General features: G+C 35.3%; 2 protein-coding genes across 2 annotated transcripts; one reads left to right on the top strand and one right to left on the bottom strand.

The window, feature by feature from the left end:
* Window positions 1–1,514: 1,514 nt before the first annotated feature.
* LOC110733260 (caffeine synthase 1-like) lies at window positions 1,515–3,457 on the bottom strand. The gene is made up of 4 exons (XM_021913275.1): window positions 3,279–3,457; window positions 2,738–3,148; window positions 2,261–2,533; window positions 1,515–2,065 (listed from the first exon to the last, which is right to left on the bottom strand). The coding sequence occupies exons 1-4, from the start codon at window positions 3,411–3,413 to the stop codon at window positions 1,724–1,726; spliced, it is 1,161 nt and encodes a 386-aa protein (XP_021768967.1). The 5' UTR covers window positions 3,414–3,457; the 3' UTR covers window positions 1,515–1,723.
* Window positions 3,458–4,829: 1,372 nt separating this feature from the next.
* Window positions 4,830–8,973, top strand: LOC110733410 (PHD finger protein ING1-like). The gene is made up of 7 exons (XM_021913454.1): window positions 4,830–5,038; window positions 6,053–6,124; window positions 6,420–6,607; window positions 7,559–7,622; window positions 7,730–7,829; window positions 8,192–8,345; window positions 8,427–8,973. The coding sequence occupies exons 1-7, from the start codon at window positions 5,008–5,010 to the stop codon at window positions 8,535–8,537; spliced, it is 720 nt and encodes a 239-aa protein (XP_021769146.1). The 5' UTR covers window positions 4,830–5,007; the 3' UTR covers window positions 8,538–8,973.
* The last annotated feature ends 7,689 nt before the right edge of the window (window positions 8,974–16,662 follow it).

Raw genomic sequence — 16,662 nt, 5'->3', positions numbered from 1 at the left:
TTAGGCCCAATTTTAGATTTCTAATTTTTAGACTTTTGCATACTATTTTTCAATTTTTATTACTATTAAAATATGCGTAATGATATGTGTAGCCATTAGAGTTTGGAAAAATTGCCTGCAATAATCCGACTTTTTGGTCGTCTGCTGAAAATAATCCCATCTATGGATTATTTTTAAATAATCTCACCTTTATACCTACCCCGCTATAAATGATCCCATTTTACTTGGAACCGGTTGAGCAGGTAATTTTTTTTTAAGTAGAATTTACACGTGTCACTTATTGATTAGTCTAAAAAATAAATAAAAAAGTAAAAAATCACCACCACCCCCTGAGCAACACCAATTCAGCCACCACCATACCCACCACCACCAAACCTAAACCCTAGAACCGCACCCACATATGAAACCACCGCGACGGAGGAAGGAAAGAGAGGCCGAAATCGCGACGGAGGTAGGAGAGAGAGAGAGGCCGGAATCGCGTGAAGGAGACTAGGGGAGAGAGGCTGGAATCGGGATGGACAAAGGGAGGAACGACCGGAATTTGGACGGGGATGGGGATCGTGACTGGGATCGGGACGGGGGAACAGGTTTTCGAGGGTGGTTGGTGGTTTCAGGGTAAGGGGACCACGAGTCGGCGGTTTAGGGGGAGGGAGAGGGTGGACAGATCGAGTTGTTGGTGGCCGACGGCGCTGACGCTGGAGTTGGGGGCTGGTGATTTCGCGACGGAGATTGGTGTTGTGACTGCTGTCGTGAGGGAAGGAGACGGTGGTTATGTGATGGAGGGAGGCGGGTTGTTTAGGGGAGGGGGTTCAAGGCACCGCCGACGCCAGGGTCGGGGGTCTGGGTGACCGGTGCTACGGGATGAGGTGTCAGGGGGTGGCGGGGAAGGCTTGGGCTGGTGGTGGTTTTTATTTTTTATTTATTTTTTTTAGTTTTTCTTAAAAAACATTTAACTTTTTTTAAATTTAATTTATTTTAATTTTATTTTTTTGACAAATAACATGGCGACACGTGTCAAGTAACTTGTTATAACAGGCTACATGACCGGTTGGGACCATTTATAGCGGAGTGGGTATAACAGTGGAATTATTTAAAAATAATCCATAGGTGGGATTATTTTCAGCGAATGGCTAAAAGGTCGGAATATTGCGGGCAATTTTTCCTTAGAGTTTTATGTAAGCATTAAATAAATTTTCTAAAATAGAATTTATGTTGAAAATTCATGACAAAATCACTATAAATCGGTGTAATTAATGTTAACTTATTCTCGATATTTTCTTTTTAGCTTCTTAAATATAGTCCTTGTTTACCAAATACTTAAAATATACCTTAATATATACATAAGCTGCATTTTAAAATCGAGACATAAGCTGGTTTTCAATGAATATCTCTCATCTTTCATCTAGTACTTTTGAAAAGCCTACTGGAAATAAGTTCTTGGAAAAACATAATTTTTTTTGTTTTGTTTTTGGAACCATAAGCTTTCAAAGCATAAAATATTACCACTGCACATAGAAGTAACATTTTTATTTATTACAAAGTAAAACGATAAACATAAATTAATTGACATACAATAACATCGAACAATCCCTTAATTATTGAATCTAAAGTTCCATATGAGAGTATGGAGTTCCTCCACAAAGTTGTACATAAGAGTACATAATTTTGCTTGTGCTTGGCTTGTCTTTTTATTGCTTGTTACACATGAAACAAGTTTAATGTTCTAAATTTTCTTAAGCAATATGATAACGCTGTGGTGCTCAATAGGCTTTCCTTTAGCTAGATGCTCACAAGTAAATTGTGTAAATTTCTCATACAATGGCTCCAACACATCTTCTCCAAAATGACGCGAAATCAAGGATTCAGTAAAGGATCTCACGAATTTGCTTACGACTTTTGCTCTTTCCGAATTGTCTTCTATTTCATGTGCAACATGCTGCGCCATTGTATTCACATTCTCAATAACAAATGACCCTTCTTTATGCACTATGCTTTCAATGTCATCTTCGTTAGGCCCAAAATATGGGAAATCGAATGTGTCTAGCTTTTCTTCCTTGATCAAACCCTATTAAGATATATGTTTCAATAATTATTTTTATACTTTGTAACAAAAATTGACGTGTAATTAGTAAACAGAATTTGATTACTAGACTTAGGTAACTCACATGTACTTTACCAACTAAGCTAGTAAAATCGCATCTTCAAATACAACATTTTAGTTCTATATATACTCCGTATGATGTAATTAGGCAAAAATTACCTGTGAAACGAGCTTAGTGATGGCTTGAGCCATTATTTCGAGTTCCCACGGCTGCCATGTCACTGCATCGGAGGAAGTTGGCCTACCTCGGAGTGTCAAAAGCATACGACCATTAGAATAAACTTCCTCAGAACGACAAATGAGGAACTTAGTAAAGTCTTGTTGAAATTGAGACATGTAAGCTTTTGCAACAATCTTAGGACTTGACTCGGTTATGTAGACGTTCCCCTTATTTATTGGTATGCCTTCTTCACTATAGAGCTCAGATGGTGCCTTCACACATCAATCATATTAGTAATATAGTACTACCTCCGTTAACTTTTATTTGCAATTTTAGAATATTTTATATCTCACAAATAATACTCAAAAATTACAAATAAAAGTTAACGAAGGTAGTACATACATAGGTCAAGGGTAAATAACTCGATAATCAAAGAGTCATCACGAAAATAAATAAGTCCGAATGAGATAAAATACCTGGGACAACCAGTGAAGGGTGTAATTTGCATGAACGAAATGCAAGACATTCTTAGGAAAAAGTCTACCGTAGTAGGATCCAGGAGTAGTCATTAAATAACACAAGGGTACACCCTCTTTTTTCTTTAGTAAATCCATATTCAACAATTCTTTAAACAGAAAGCTAAAATCATTTGAAGGAAGATCATTTAAAAACACAATAATTTCAGGTATATCATTGTCTTTCCACTTCAATTCCTCGCATTTCTTTTGCACATTTTCTATCACCAATTTTACAACAGCTAATGGTACTGGGCCAACTCCACAGCCCAAATCAGCTACTTTAATAACCTTACTTGGGCTTTTTACTTCTGTAATTACAGATTGAATTGCTCTCTCTAGCATAGGTTGGCCCATTAAACTCGCTGCCTTCTGTTATTAACAAATCAATAAAATTAAATTTAGATTTAAAAAAAAATAAATTAGAGGGTTAAAATTCATGTTCATAATTTCAATAAATGAAACTTAGAAATAAAATTATACCATATGGTTTTAATATTACCTGGACAAAAGAATTCTGAGAATAGCTAATCTCTCCATCTCCTTCATTCATGTGAAGAAATTCTTGTAACCCCATTTTTTTTGGTAACCCTACAATTTTTATTTTTTTTTTAGCCTTGTTAAGCCAAAATACCATAGTTTATATCGACATTTTTGTGCTGTTATAATGAGTCATACACATGCAAGAGGGGATATTGACAAAGCTCATTATTCAATGTCTTTACTCAATAGTCACTACATACTCACCAATCACTAAAGTAATTACTTACATTACTTTTTGAAATAAATTTCCTTGACAATTACATATAAGTGTTTCATATTGAAGAAAAAAATGGAGTTAAACAGCTATGCATCTTAAATTTTTTAGGCTAATTGTTATATGGTTTTGCAATGAAACCTCTTTGGCCTTGTAAAATGAACTCTCTTTTTCTGTGATGGTTGCAACTAAGGCCCGCAGTTAACATGGTATCAATTATCAAAGCCAAGTTCCACAGTTTGGGACATTTAATGGCTTAATTAGTGAGTACACTGGGCCAACTTAATTATGTGAGGAGTGAAAAAAATGGAATATGGCCCCATAAAATGTTACATGTGAGGGAGACCTCCTTAGACTTGCAAAGTGGGACTCTCTCTTAGTGACGATAAACTCGTATTTAATATTCACATTTCTCCGTATATATAATAACATAAAATCAGCAATAATAGTATATTTATCAATAATAAATGTATAAACAAAAACACTAAAAAGTATTTTGTATGGACCATACCTGATAGTGGGCTATAATTACTCGTGTGCAACACACAAAGACCACAATTGGAAGCCTCTAACTTTGTTTTTCTTTCAATTTCTTTTCTATTAATTTCTTTTTTTTTTTTCCTCAACACTCAATATGTTGGATTTTTTATGAAAGCATTTTTTTCCACTAAGAAAAATATTATCTTCAGCTCTTATAAACTAAGAGGGAAGTTGCAGCACTTGCAAAGCTGCAAGTACCATCTTATCTAAAGATCTCACGGGATTTCTACAAAGAATCAAGTTTGATCACATTACAAAATCAAATCAGATTTTCATAAACATATTGAAAAAAGTGATTTGGTTCCTAATCCAAACAAATTGCTACACATAAGAAAGAAATCAATCAAGATATATATTATAAAAAAATAAAATTTGATTTACACATTTTACTCCGAATATTAATAAACCGTCTTTTTAAAAATTACGACACAACACAACACCTTTTTTTTTTTTTTTTTTTTTTTTTTTGAATGAACACAACATCTTTGAATAACTAATCAACCAAGCTAAAGTCATAAGTTCACATAACTCATAAGTCTCATATAATCATATCCAAATAGGGGTGTTAATTCGGATGATCGGATCGGATCGGATATGATCAGGTCGTGTCGGGTAAATTTTTAAAGTTAAGTCATATTAAATTATTATGTCCACGTGAGTCCAAATCTGAATCAGTTTTGGATTGAATCGAGTCGGGTATGCTTTTGACACCTCTCATCTAAGTATCCAATTCATACGTGACTACGTGAGGACGTGAGGTTGCAAAACTTGCAGCTTCTGTTTACCGCACCCGTTAAACCGAACCTGTTAAGAGGGGGAAAAAAAAAAAAAAGGAACCTTGAAATTAACCCGCCATCGTTAATTTGCAGAATACGATCCTATAACCTCGTACCTGAGCTATTAATCCTGGCGGGAATAAAACCTAATTTTTCCGATGACGTCTTTTCTCGACGAATTTCAAGCCAGTAAGTTTTTAGATTTTTGCACAATGATTCATTTAAAAAGTTTAATCTCTTGTATCAAACCCTAATTTTTTATGATTTGATTAATAAATGCCTGAAAATCCCTTAATTCGTAACTTATCTTTGATTTCTGGTTGATTTGTTGTAAATTGTTCATAATTATGTCTAATTCTCTTCATCCTTGCTCGAAATTGATAGAATTGAAAGGTGATTTTTGCATAACAAAAACCCTAAAAGCCGACATTTTCAATTATATGATGGTTTTTAAAGTTCCGTTTGATTTTTTTAATGGTTAATTTGTAAATTTTTACAAGTAAGTAATTGCGGAACATTGAACTGACCACTGTCAGAAATTGTTGTCATGATAGTTTCACTGGTAGCCCAAAATTAGGACATAGCTGAATTAGATAAATTCTGGGAAATTTGGGGGGGATGGGGGTGAAGGGTCGTGGTTAGTGGGTATTAAGCATTATTTGTCGATAGGATTTTGCGAAATAAGAATGAAAATCTAATCCATAAGCGTTGTCAAAAGGTGTTGTGGAGCAGCATTATGTATGATTTACGCTACAATTATTGCAAAGAACTCAATGATTTGGCATATTATGTCCGTGCATTTGTGTCCAGCAATCGTATTTGTTTAGCGACATTGCTTGTTGACAGTGTAGGCAATTCATATTAGTTGTTGAGCTTGGAGGTAGGATATTATAGATTTTCATAAGCTGAATGTTTAAGTAGTTTATCTTTATCTCGATCATTTGGCGAACATATGATTTCTCAGTTTTTCATGTGTAAGACATTTTTTGTGTATCTTATGAATTTGACAAACATTTATACTGAAATTGTGTTCAACAATTCTTGTTTTTGTGTTTAGATTGGGACTTTCAGGTTTTTACTTTGTCATGAAATTATAGAGGATGTAGAAGTTTCTTTACTCATGTCACAGCAGGGAAATTGTTTTTGATAGAGTTTCTATTATTAATCCACGTTCTAATGGTTTTGTATGTTGACTTTATGCAGATCTTGAGTTGCTTCCAAATATCCTGCAGAGGAAATATGCATTGCTACGCGATCTTGACAAAAGTTTACAAGGTTTGTTAGTAATTGTGTTTTGATATTCTTACTTTCAGACTTTTGATTTTATTACTTCCTTTTCCTTTCTTCATTACTTGCTGCAGTTAGTTGTCTCTGCTCTTATTTTTATGCATGTCTTTAAAAAAAAACAAGCTTCTAGACTTTGAAATTATCACTTCCTTTTCCCTACTATAGCGATTGCTCAAGTTATCTCTCTCTGCTCTTGTTTTATCTTAGAGAAAATGTTCCCAACCTGAACTGCTTTCTATTTTTTTGGGTGGGGGCATCATGGTCGTTGGTATTGTCTTGACAGGCATTCTGCGGCAGAATGAACAGCGCTGCGAGCAAGAAATAGAAGATATTAAGCAGAGATTGCTATCTGGTTCTATTACACCAGAGTCATCCGGCATCAGATTCTCAGATGAAGCACTTGATGAGCAGAAGCACAGTGTCAGGATTGCTGATGAAAAGGTTGCTTTGGCTGTCCAGGCATATGATTTGGTATGGCTTATATCTACTTTCCCTATTTCCTTCAAATGATTGAAGCTGCGCAGTTTATCAATATCATGTTTGACTCATTTCTTAAATTTCATTCTAGGGGAACTTAATTGTCATGCCCTCCCAAAAAAAAAAAAAAGGGATTTGCTAGCTTCTAGCACTAGTGATCTCATTTAGGAACACTACACATCACAGCTGGATTCAGCAGGCACTTTCAGTGTCATAATGATACTTTTCTTGAAAATAGAAAATTTGAAACTAGTGAATATATTTTGATACTTTGAAAATAAAAATTTGGTAACTACAGCGACATTTATCCATCTTGGGACCTTTCGTGCAATGAGAACTGTTTCAAGCATTTGATATTCATGAAGGTAGAGGCACTATGCGCGAACTGGATTTGCTGGAGGGTGAAGAGGAAGAAGCACATGCCACCAAATAAAATAATAAAAAAAAAAATCCAAATTAAGGAAAAAAATATGAGGGACCTCACTGCTTGGGGAGTCAACTACTGAGGGGTACAGTTTACTATCAAAACCTGTATCTTGAATAAGCTTTAGAAGGAACAACTCGAACAAGTCTTTCCTGATTACCTTGGTTCTTTTGGCATACTCTTTTCATGCAGTCTCCTTTTACATGATCTTACATCTTCAAAGAGTTATTAAAAGCTGGCAAGCTGCTAACATCTTGTACCATATAAGCTTCACATTTTCTCTCCTTTTTAGAAATAGTTGACAATGCATTCGTCTGAGAAAGGGCCAATTGCTGTCACCATGTGCTCCAGCCTTCAGCTGACGCAAAAGATCATGAATCAAGATAGAAAAGACACTTTGTTATCTGTAGTCATGTTAGGATCAATGCTATAAACTTTCCGTCATTATAATTTTTGGAAGTTTTTTGTTTTTCCCGCTAATTTTTTCCCTTTATTTTGCGATGTTGAATTTGTTAACAAAGGTGGATGCACACATTCAACAGCTTGACCAGTATCTGAAGACATCTGAGGAGGAGAATCGACGAGGTATTCTGACTTTTACCTTTTCTTTTTCTCCCTTAGTAGACCTGGTAACTGCAGCATCTGTGGAACTATTCCACTTGTTTTTACAAAAATGACCTTGCTTTTCTCAGAGAAAGAGCTTGCATCTGCTCCTGCTTCATCCGATGCAAGTGGTGATGGTAGCACAAAAACTGGAAGAAGCAGTGAAGGTGGAAGAGGGGGACGTAAAAAGTATACTACTTGCACTTAGTAAATGTTCAATTTATCTTGCTTTAGTTACCTTTTTAGTTAATTGATCACCAGTTTTTCTGGATCATCAGCACTTGCACTTAGTTGGTTTTCCAAATCCTTTTTTCTTGCTCCCTATATGAACTATTGTTCAGAAACAGTTTTTTTTTTTTTTTTTTTTTTTTTTTTTTTTTTTTTTTTTTTTTTCCCTTGTAAAGAAAGAAATATAATATTTCTGCTAATCACCTAAGCCACTTGTGTTTTGTTGCTTGTTTTTTGTGAGGATTGCTTTTTAATATTTTTTTATTTTTATTTTTATGTTTGTGGGAAGTTTTACCATTGAATATGACTTTTTGTTGTTGCAGAACACGTCTTGCTGCTGCTGCAGCAGCCGCTGCCACAGCTCCTGCAAATCCACCAAGCATGGACTTGGATATACCAGTTGATCCTAATGAACCCACTTATTGTCTATGTAATCAAGTCAGCTATGGCGAGATGGTTGCATGTGATAATCCTGATGTAAGTTGTTTATTTAAATTATCATCACCCCATTTTATTCGTAACTATGTTCTAACCATGGCCATTATGTTGTTCTTGCAGTGCAGGATCGAATGGTTCCATTTTGGATGTGTTGGTTTAAAAGAGAAGCCAAAGGGGAAATGGTATTGCTCCGACTGTGCTGGAACACAGAAGCGTCGTAAAGGCAAATAATTTCCGGACTACAACCTGAATGATTGTGTCCTAAATGGTGATATTGAGATCATCCTGAATGGCAAGAAAGGTATGAGTAGATTTTATGCATGGGTTTTGTACAGCCTGCTTGTTAATTAACTTGTAGCTTTAGATAAGGTATAACAGGAGATTCTCTTTGTAGCTGCTATTGGCAATTTTGTATGATGTTAGTGTTACATGCTTGTGACTCCCTTTTTCATGACGCTATGTGGCTTGGATTGTGTAATAATTTGTTTCCTGGCCCCCTCTGTAATCTAGTTACCCTTGTGTAGATTTAAGTCTGTTTTTCCCCCTTGTGTAGATTTAAGTCTGTTTTTCCATCTGTCTTTGCCTTGTCAGTTACGACCTGATTGTATACATTTTGACATTTTTCTTAAGCCAGCCGATAAAATTCTGAAACCTTTCTGTTTTTGTATGTTCGCGAGCTACACATTCAACTACTGAGGTTAATTTGGACAATAGTTCAAATGCATAATTATTTCAGAACTGAGCATGATCTAACCAATCTATGTAATCACAAGTTGTGTATAGGACTTTGTTCTTGAGTTTTATTCTTCACAGTTTGACTTTCCTTACTAGGGATGGGGATTCTTCCAACTTGCTAACATGTAGAGTTGAACATATAATTAACTTTCCACAAATATTTTTTGACTTTAGTAAAACCCGCTTTAGAACCTACTCCGTGTCATTTGGTTGGTCTATCAAACTTGGAATATGGAGGAACCTAGCTTGGGAGGAATGGACATTCCCTTGGAGCTTCATAGAAAGAAGCATGAGGCTCCCTCTCCCTTATCTAGCCCTACACCTAGCTCACTCGAGCTTGACTATAAGATAGCTAGTCCAACACGGGGTATTATATAGTCAGTCCTTGGTATATAGGATCACAAAAAAATTAATCATATTTGTACTACCTCCGTGTTTTAGTTGCAACTTTGGGTATTATTTGTGAGATATTAAATATTCCAAAGTTGCAACTAAAAGTTAACTAAGGTAGTATATAATTTGGGTTAGGAGTTAAATCCTTAACATGTGATTATTTACCCTTTTGTTTAAAATACTTGTTTCTTGACATCCCATACATTTGATTCAACTTTTGTAAGTTTGTTGCTTGACTTGACATTTCAACAAAAAATTTTATATTGAAATTCACATCATCTAATGATAATGAAACAATACTGCAAAGTAGTGCATCACTTTATAAATCTGTAGCAATTATAATAAGTTTAAGATCATTGGCAGAACTTTATTAAACATGATTCTTTAGTGAGCTATAACTCAATTTCAACCAAAAGGTCACACAAATTATATGACAAATTGCAATAAAATCAATAATTAGGCACTAATTGACCAGATTATAAAGGCCATTAAGGGGGTATGGCCTCCCAAATCGGGGGTATATACACAACCTTTTAGATGGTCCCCCCAAAATTTAGGATCCCATTACATGACGTTTGCAACTTTTAAACCTAATTAGCTAAGCTAAACTTAATTAATGAATTAACAATAATGTTAGTGGCGACAACATATAAGCCGACGGAATTTGAGGGCCGGCCTTGATTTCATGCGTACCCCTAACAGTCAACATTATAATACTCTGTACATAACATATATGATACCCTTCATTTGATTATAGTACTTAACCTAATTACCTAGTACAATTAATTAATAATTGTACAAAAAATTAGTAAATTACAATAAAATAAAAATAAAAATTAGGGTACATGAATACCTTGGAACTTTGGGTTTCAATCTGTTTTGGATTGTTTTCCTTGTTATGTTTTGCAGGTTCTAAACATTTACAAACGGTAATCGGTAATAGACAATGAAGAAAGTGACATATAGGCACTTTTACCAATTTCATTTTGTTTCATTTGACATTTCATGGTTAGTTGTGAATGGTTAACCATTGGTAGAGAAAAAAAAATGGTAGAATAGAAATGTTTACCGGTCTCTAATACTCTTCGGAAGTCCAATTGCCTGGGTGGAACCATCTACTTTGCCTTTAAACAACCAATTTACAGGTTTACAACTCGCACCGATTTCATTAACTCAAACCTATCACGAATATTTATGACAACATATAATGATCATATATGGTTCCAAACAGCATTATATGACCCCGAGATGTATCCCCCTAAAATCTCAATGTTTTTCGACACCGGGCCTCGAAACATTCAAAATTTCTCAATAAGCGTGGATATTAGCCTTCAATTTTGGAATTTTTTTTTTGACTTTTTTCGCCCGAAAATAAAAATTGCCGAAAAGTTTACCATGGTCTCTAATACCCTCCGGGAGTCCAATTGGGTGGGTGGAACCATCCAATTTGTCTTTAAACGGCCAATTTACTGGTTTACAATTTGCACCGATTTCATTAACTCAAGCCTACCACGAACATATATGACAACATATAATGATCATATATGGTTTCAAACGGCATTATATGACCCCCATATGTATTCCTATTCTCAAGACTTTTTGACACCGGGCCTCGAAACCTCCAAAATTTCTCAAAAATTGTGGACATTAGCCTTCAATTTTGGAAAATTTTGACTTTTTATCGCCCGAAAATAAATTTGCCGAAATATTTACCACGATCCTTAATACCCTCTAGTAGTCCAATTCGGTGGATGAAACCATACAATTTGCCTTTAAACGACCAATTTACTAGTTTACAACTTGGGCCGATTCCATTAACTCAAGTCCACCACAAACATTTATGACAACATATAATGATCATATATGGTACCAAATGGCATTATATGACCCCGAGATGTATCCCCTATAATCTAAAGGCTTTTCGACACCGGGCCCCGAAACTTCAAAAATTTCTCAAAAAGCGTGGATATTAGCCTTAATTTTGGAATATTTTTATTTTTTTCGCCCGTGAATAAAAATTGCCGAAATTTTTACCATGGTCCCTAATATCCTTCGAGAGTTTACTTGGGTGGGTGGAACCATCCTATATGAATTTAAACGACCAATTTACCGGTTTACAACTTGCACCGATTTCATTAATTCAAGCCTACCACGAACATTAATGACAACAAATAATGAGCATATATGGTTCCAAAAGACATTATATGACCCCATGATGTATTCCTTAGAATTTCAAGACTTTTCAACACCTGGCCACGAAGACTTCAAAATTTCTAAAAAAGTGTGGATATTAGCCTTCAATTTTGGAATTATTTTACTTTTTTGCGCCCAGAAATAAAAATTCCCGAATTGTTTACCATGACCCCTAATACCTTCGAGAGTCCAATTGGGTGGATGGAACCATCCAATTTGCCTTTAAACGGTCAATTTACCGGTAAACAACTTACACCGATTTCATTAACTCAAACATACCATGATCATTTTTGACAGCATATAATGATTATATATGATTCCAAACGACATTATATGATCCCGAGATGTATCCCTTAAATTTTCGATTCTTTTTGCAATTGGGCCTTGAAATCTCCAAAATTTCTCAAAAAGCGTGGATATTAGCCTTCAATTTTAGAATTTTTCGACCTTTTTTCACCCTGAAATAAAAATTACTGAAATATTTACCATGATCCCTTGTATCCTCTAGAAGTCCAATTTGGTGGGTGGAACGATCCAATTTGCCTTTATACGGTCAATTTACTGAATTACAACTTGCACCGATTTCATTACTTCAAGCTTACCACGAACATTTATGACAACATATAATGATCATATATGGTTTTAAACGGCATTATATGACCTTGAGATATATCCCCTATAATTTCAAGACTTTTCGACACCGGGCCCCGAAAACTCCAAAATTTCTCAAAAAGTGTGGATATTAGTCTTTAATTTTGGAATTTTTTGACTTTTTTTCTCACGGAAAAAGAAATTATCGAAATGTTTACCAGTCCCTAATACCTCCTGGGATTCCAATTGGGTGTGTGGAACCATCAATTTTCCTTTAAACGACCAATTTACCGGTTTATAACTTGCAACGATTTCATTAATTAAAGCCTAACACGAACATTTACGACAACAAATAATGATCATATATGGGTCCAAAGGACATTATATGACCACGAGATTTATTCCCTATAAATTTTAAGATTTTTAGACGCCGGGCCGCAAGGACTCCAAAATTTCATAAAAAGCGTGGATAATTAGCCTACTGTTTTTGATTTTTTTTTTTTTTTTACTTTTTTTAGCCCGAAAATAAAAATTGACGAAATATTTACCATGGTCCCCAATACCCTCCGGGAGTCCAATTGGGTAGGTGGAACCAACCAATTTGCCTATAAACGACCAATTTACCGATTTACAACTTGCACCTATTTCATTAATTCAAGCCTACCACGAACATTTATGACAACATTTAATGATTATATATGATTCCAAACGACATTATATGCCCTGAGATGTATCCCTAAAATCTCGATTCTTTTCGCTAACATGCCCCGAAACCTCCAAAATTTCTCAAAAAGCGTAGATATTAGACTTCAATTTTGGAATTTTTGACTTTATTTTGCCTGGAAATAAATATTGACGAAATGTTTACCATGGTCCCTAATACCCTCCGAGAGTCCAATTGAGTGGGTGGAACCATCCAATTTACCTGTTTACAACTTGCACTGATTTCATTAATTCAAGCCTACCACAAACATTTAAGACAAAAAATAATGATCATATATGGATCCAAACGACATTATTTGACCACGAGATATATCCCCTAGAATTTCAAGAGTTTTCGACATCGGGCCCCGAAACCTTTAAAATTTCCCAAAAACTGTGGATATTAGACTTCAATTTTGAAAATTTTCGACTTCTTTTCGCCCGGAAATATAAATTGCCGAAATGTTTGCTATGGTTACTAATACCCTCCGGGATTCCAATTGGGTTGGTGGAACAATTCAATTTGCCTTTAAAATGCCAATTTATTGATTTACAATTTGCATCGATTTCATTAATTCAAGCCTACCACGAACATTTATGACAACATATAATGATCATATATGGTTCCAAACGTCATTATATGACCCCGAGACGTGTACTTTAAAATCTCAAGACTTTTCGACACATTGACCAGAAACCTCCAAACTCAAAAAGCGTGGATATATAAGCATTCAGTTTTTGAATTTTTTGACTTTTTTTCGCCCACAAATAAAAATTGCCAAAATTTTTACCATGGTTCCCAATACCCTCCGGGAGTCCAATTGGGTGGGTTGAACTATCCAAATTGTCTTTAAACGGTCAATTTACCGGTTTACAACTTGCATTGATTTCATTAAATCAAGCCTACCACGAACATTTATGACAATATAAATGGTTCTAAACGGAATTATATGACCCCGAGATGTATTTCCTAAAATTTAAATTCTTTTCGACACCAGGCCTCAAAACTTGCAAAATTTCTAAAAAAACGTGGATCTTAGCTTTCAATTTTGGAATTTTTTTGACTTTTTTCGCCCGAAAATAAAAATTGACGAATTGTTTATTGTGGTCCTTAATACCCTCCGTGAGTCCAATTGGGTGAGTGGAACCATCCAATTTTCCTTTAAACGACCAATTTATCGGTTTACAACTTGCACCGATTTCATTAACTAAAGCCTACACGAACATATATGACAACATATTATGATCATAAATGGTTCCAAACGACATTATATGACCCCCATATGTATTCCTTAAATTCTCAAGACTTTTCGACACCGGGCCATGAAACCTACAAAATTTCTCAAAAATCATGGACATTAGCCTTCAATTTTGGAAGTTTTTGACTTTTTTCGCCCAAAAATAAAAATAGCATAAATATTTACCATGATCCTTAATACCCTCTGTAGTCCAATTGGGTAGGTGAAACCATCCAATTTGCCTTTAAACGGTCAATTTACCGGTTTACAATTTACACCGATTTCATTAACTCAAGCCTACACGAACATCTATGACAACATATATTGATCATATATGGTTCCAAACGGCATTATATGACCCTCATATATATTCTAAAAATTCTCAAGACTTCTCGAATAGGGGCCCCGAAACTTCCAAAATTTCTCAAAAATTGTGGACATTAGCCTTCAATTTTGGAAAATTTTGACTTTATTTCGCTGGAAAATAAAAAAAAATGTTGAAATGTTTACCATGGTCCTTAATACCCTCCGGTAGTCCAATTGGGTGGGTGAAACCATCTAATTTGCCTTTAAACGGGCAATTTACCGGTTTACAACTTGCACCGGTTTCATCAACTCAAGCCTACCACGAACATTTATGATAACAAATAATGATTACATATGGTCAAAACGACATTATATGACCCTGAGATGTATTCCCTAGAATATCAAGACTTTTCGATACCGGGCCCCAAAACCTCCAAAATTTCTCAAAAACCGTGGATATTAGCCTTTATTTTTGGATTTTTTAGACTTTTTTCGCCCGACAATAATAATTGCTAAAATGTTTACCATGGTCCCTTATACTTTTCGGGAGTCCAATTGGGTGGGTGGAACCATCCAATTTGCCTTTAAACGACCTATTTAACGGTTTATAACTTGCACCGATTTCATTAAATCAAGCCTACCACGAACATTTATGACAACATATAATGATCATATATGGTTCCAAACGTCATTATATGACCCCGAGATGTATTCCCTAAAATCTCAAGGCTTTTTGACACCGAGCCCCAAAACCTCCAAAATTTCTCAAAAAGTGTGGATATAATATGCCTTCAATTTTGGAATTTTTTGACTTTTTTTCGCCTGGAAATAAAAATTGCCGAAATTTTTACCATGGTCCCTAATACCCTCTTGGAGTCCAATTGGGTGGGTTGAACTATCCAATTTGCCTTTACACGGCCAATTTATCGGTTTACAATTCGCACTGATTTCATTAAATCAAGCCTACCATAAACATTTATGACAACATATAATGATCATAAATGGCTCCAAACGACATTATATGACCCCAAGATATATCCCTATAATTTCAAGACTTTTCGACACCGGGTCCCGAATCCTCTAAATTATTCAAAAGCGTGGATATTAGCCTTCAATTTTGTAATTTTTGACTTTTTTTCGCCCGAAAATAAAAATTGCCGAAATGTTTACCATTGTCCCTAGTACCCTCCGGGAGTCCAATTGGGTTGGTGGAACCATCCAATTTGCTTTTAAACGGCCAATTTACCGATTTACAACTTGCACGGATTTCATTAATTCAAGCCTACTACGAACATTTATGACAACATATAATGATCATATATGGTTCCAAACGGCATTATATGACCCTGAGATGTATCCCCTAAAATATCAAGACTTTTCTACACTGGGCCCCAAAACCTACAAAATTTTTCGTGGATATTAGCCTTCAATTTTGGAATTTTTTGACTTTTTTTTCGCCCGGAAATAAAAATTGCCGAAATGTTTACCATGGTCCCTAATACATTCCGGGAGTCCAATTGGGTGTGTGGAACCATCCAATTTGCTGTTAACTGACCAATTTACCGATTTAAAACTTGCACCGATTTCATTAATTCAAGCCTACCACGAACATTTATGATCACAAATAATGATCATATATGGTTCCAATTGGCATTATATGACCCCAAGATTTATCCGATAGAATTTCAAGACTTTTCGACATCGAGCCCCAAAATCTCCAAAATTACTCAAAATGCGTGGATATTAGCCTTCAATTTTGGAATTTTTTGCCTTTTTTTTGCCTGGAAATAAAATTTGCCAAAAAATTTTACCATGGTCCTTAATACCCTATTGTGTGGAACCATCCAATTTGCTGTTACACGACCAATTTACCACTTTACAACTTTCACCGATTTACAACGTCTAATTTAATTAACTTGCACCGAACCCGACTTGAACTGATATAGACCCTAACCCGTTTTAACCCGTCAAAACCCGAATTTAACTCGACTTGTTACTAAACTGACCTGAATTCAGCCCGACTCGTTCCTAACCTGACCTGAATTTAACCCAACATGTTACAAACTCAACCCGAAATCAACCCGACTTGTTATTGACCTGACCCAAATTCAACCCGACTTGCTATTGACCCGATCCGAATTTTACTAGACCTATTAATTATCCGACCCGAAAATTCAAACCCGATCTGTTACTAACCT

This window comes from Chenopodium quinoa, unplaced genomic scaffold, assembly GCF_001683475.1.
Source record: "Chenopodium quinoa cultivar QQ74 unplaced genomic scaffold, ASM168347v1, whole genome shotgun sequence".
In the NCBI taxonomy this organism is placed as follows: domain Eukaryota; kingdom Viridiplantae; phylum Streptophyta; class Magnoliopsida; order Caryophyllales; family Amaranthaceae; genus Chenopodium; species Chenopodium quinoa.
Note: the sequence above shows the minus strand (reverse complement) of the source record. Positions and strands in the feature narration are given on the sequence as shown.

What these genes read in the sequence shown, in the direction of transcription:
- LOC110733260 (XM_021913275.1), bottom strand. Translation starts at nt 3,413, where the DNA reads ATGGTATTTTGGCTTAACAAGGCTAAAAAAAAAATAAAAATTGTAGGG. An exon ending in CTCAGAATTCTTTTGTCCAG is followed by an intron (nt 3,149 to 3,278) that starts GTAATATTAAAA and finishes TGTTAATAACAG; the next exon opens with AAGGCAGCGAGTTTAATGGG. An exon ending in TCACTAAGCTCGTTTCACAG is followed by an intron (nt 2,066 to 2,260) that starts GTAATTTTTGCC and finishes ATATCTTAATAG; the next exon opens with GGTTTGATCAAGGAAGAAAA.
- LOC110733410 (XM_021913454.1), top strand. Translation starts at nt 5,008, where the DNA reads ATGACGTCTTTTCTCGACGAATTTCAAGCCA. An exon ending in TGAGGAGGAGAATCGACGAG is followed by an intron (nt 7,623 to 7,729) that starts GTATTCTGACTT and finishes TGCTTTTCTCAG; the next exon opens with AGAAAGAGCTTGCATCTGCT. An exon ending in GGAAGAGGGGGACGTAAAAA is followed by an intron (nt 7,830 to 8,191) that starts GTATACTACTTG and finishes TTGTTGTTGCAG; the next exon opens with AACACGTCTTGCTGCTGCTG.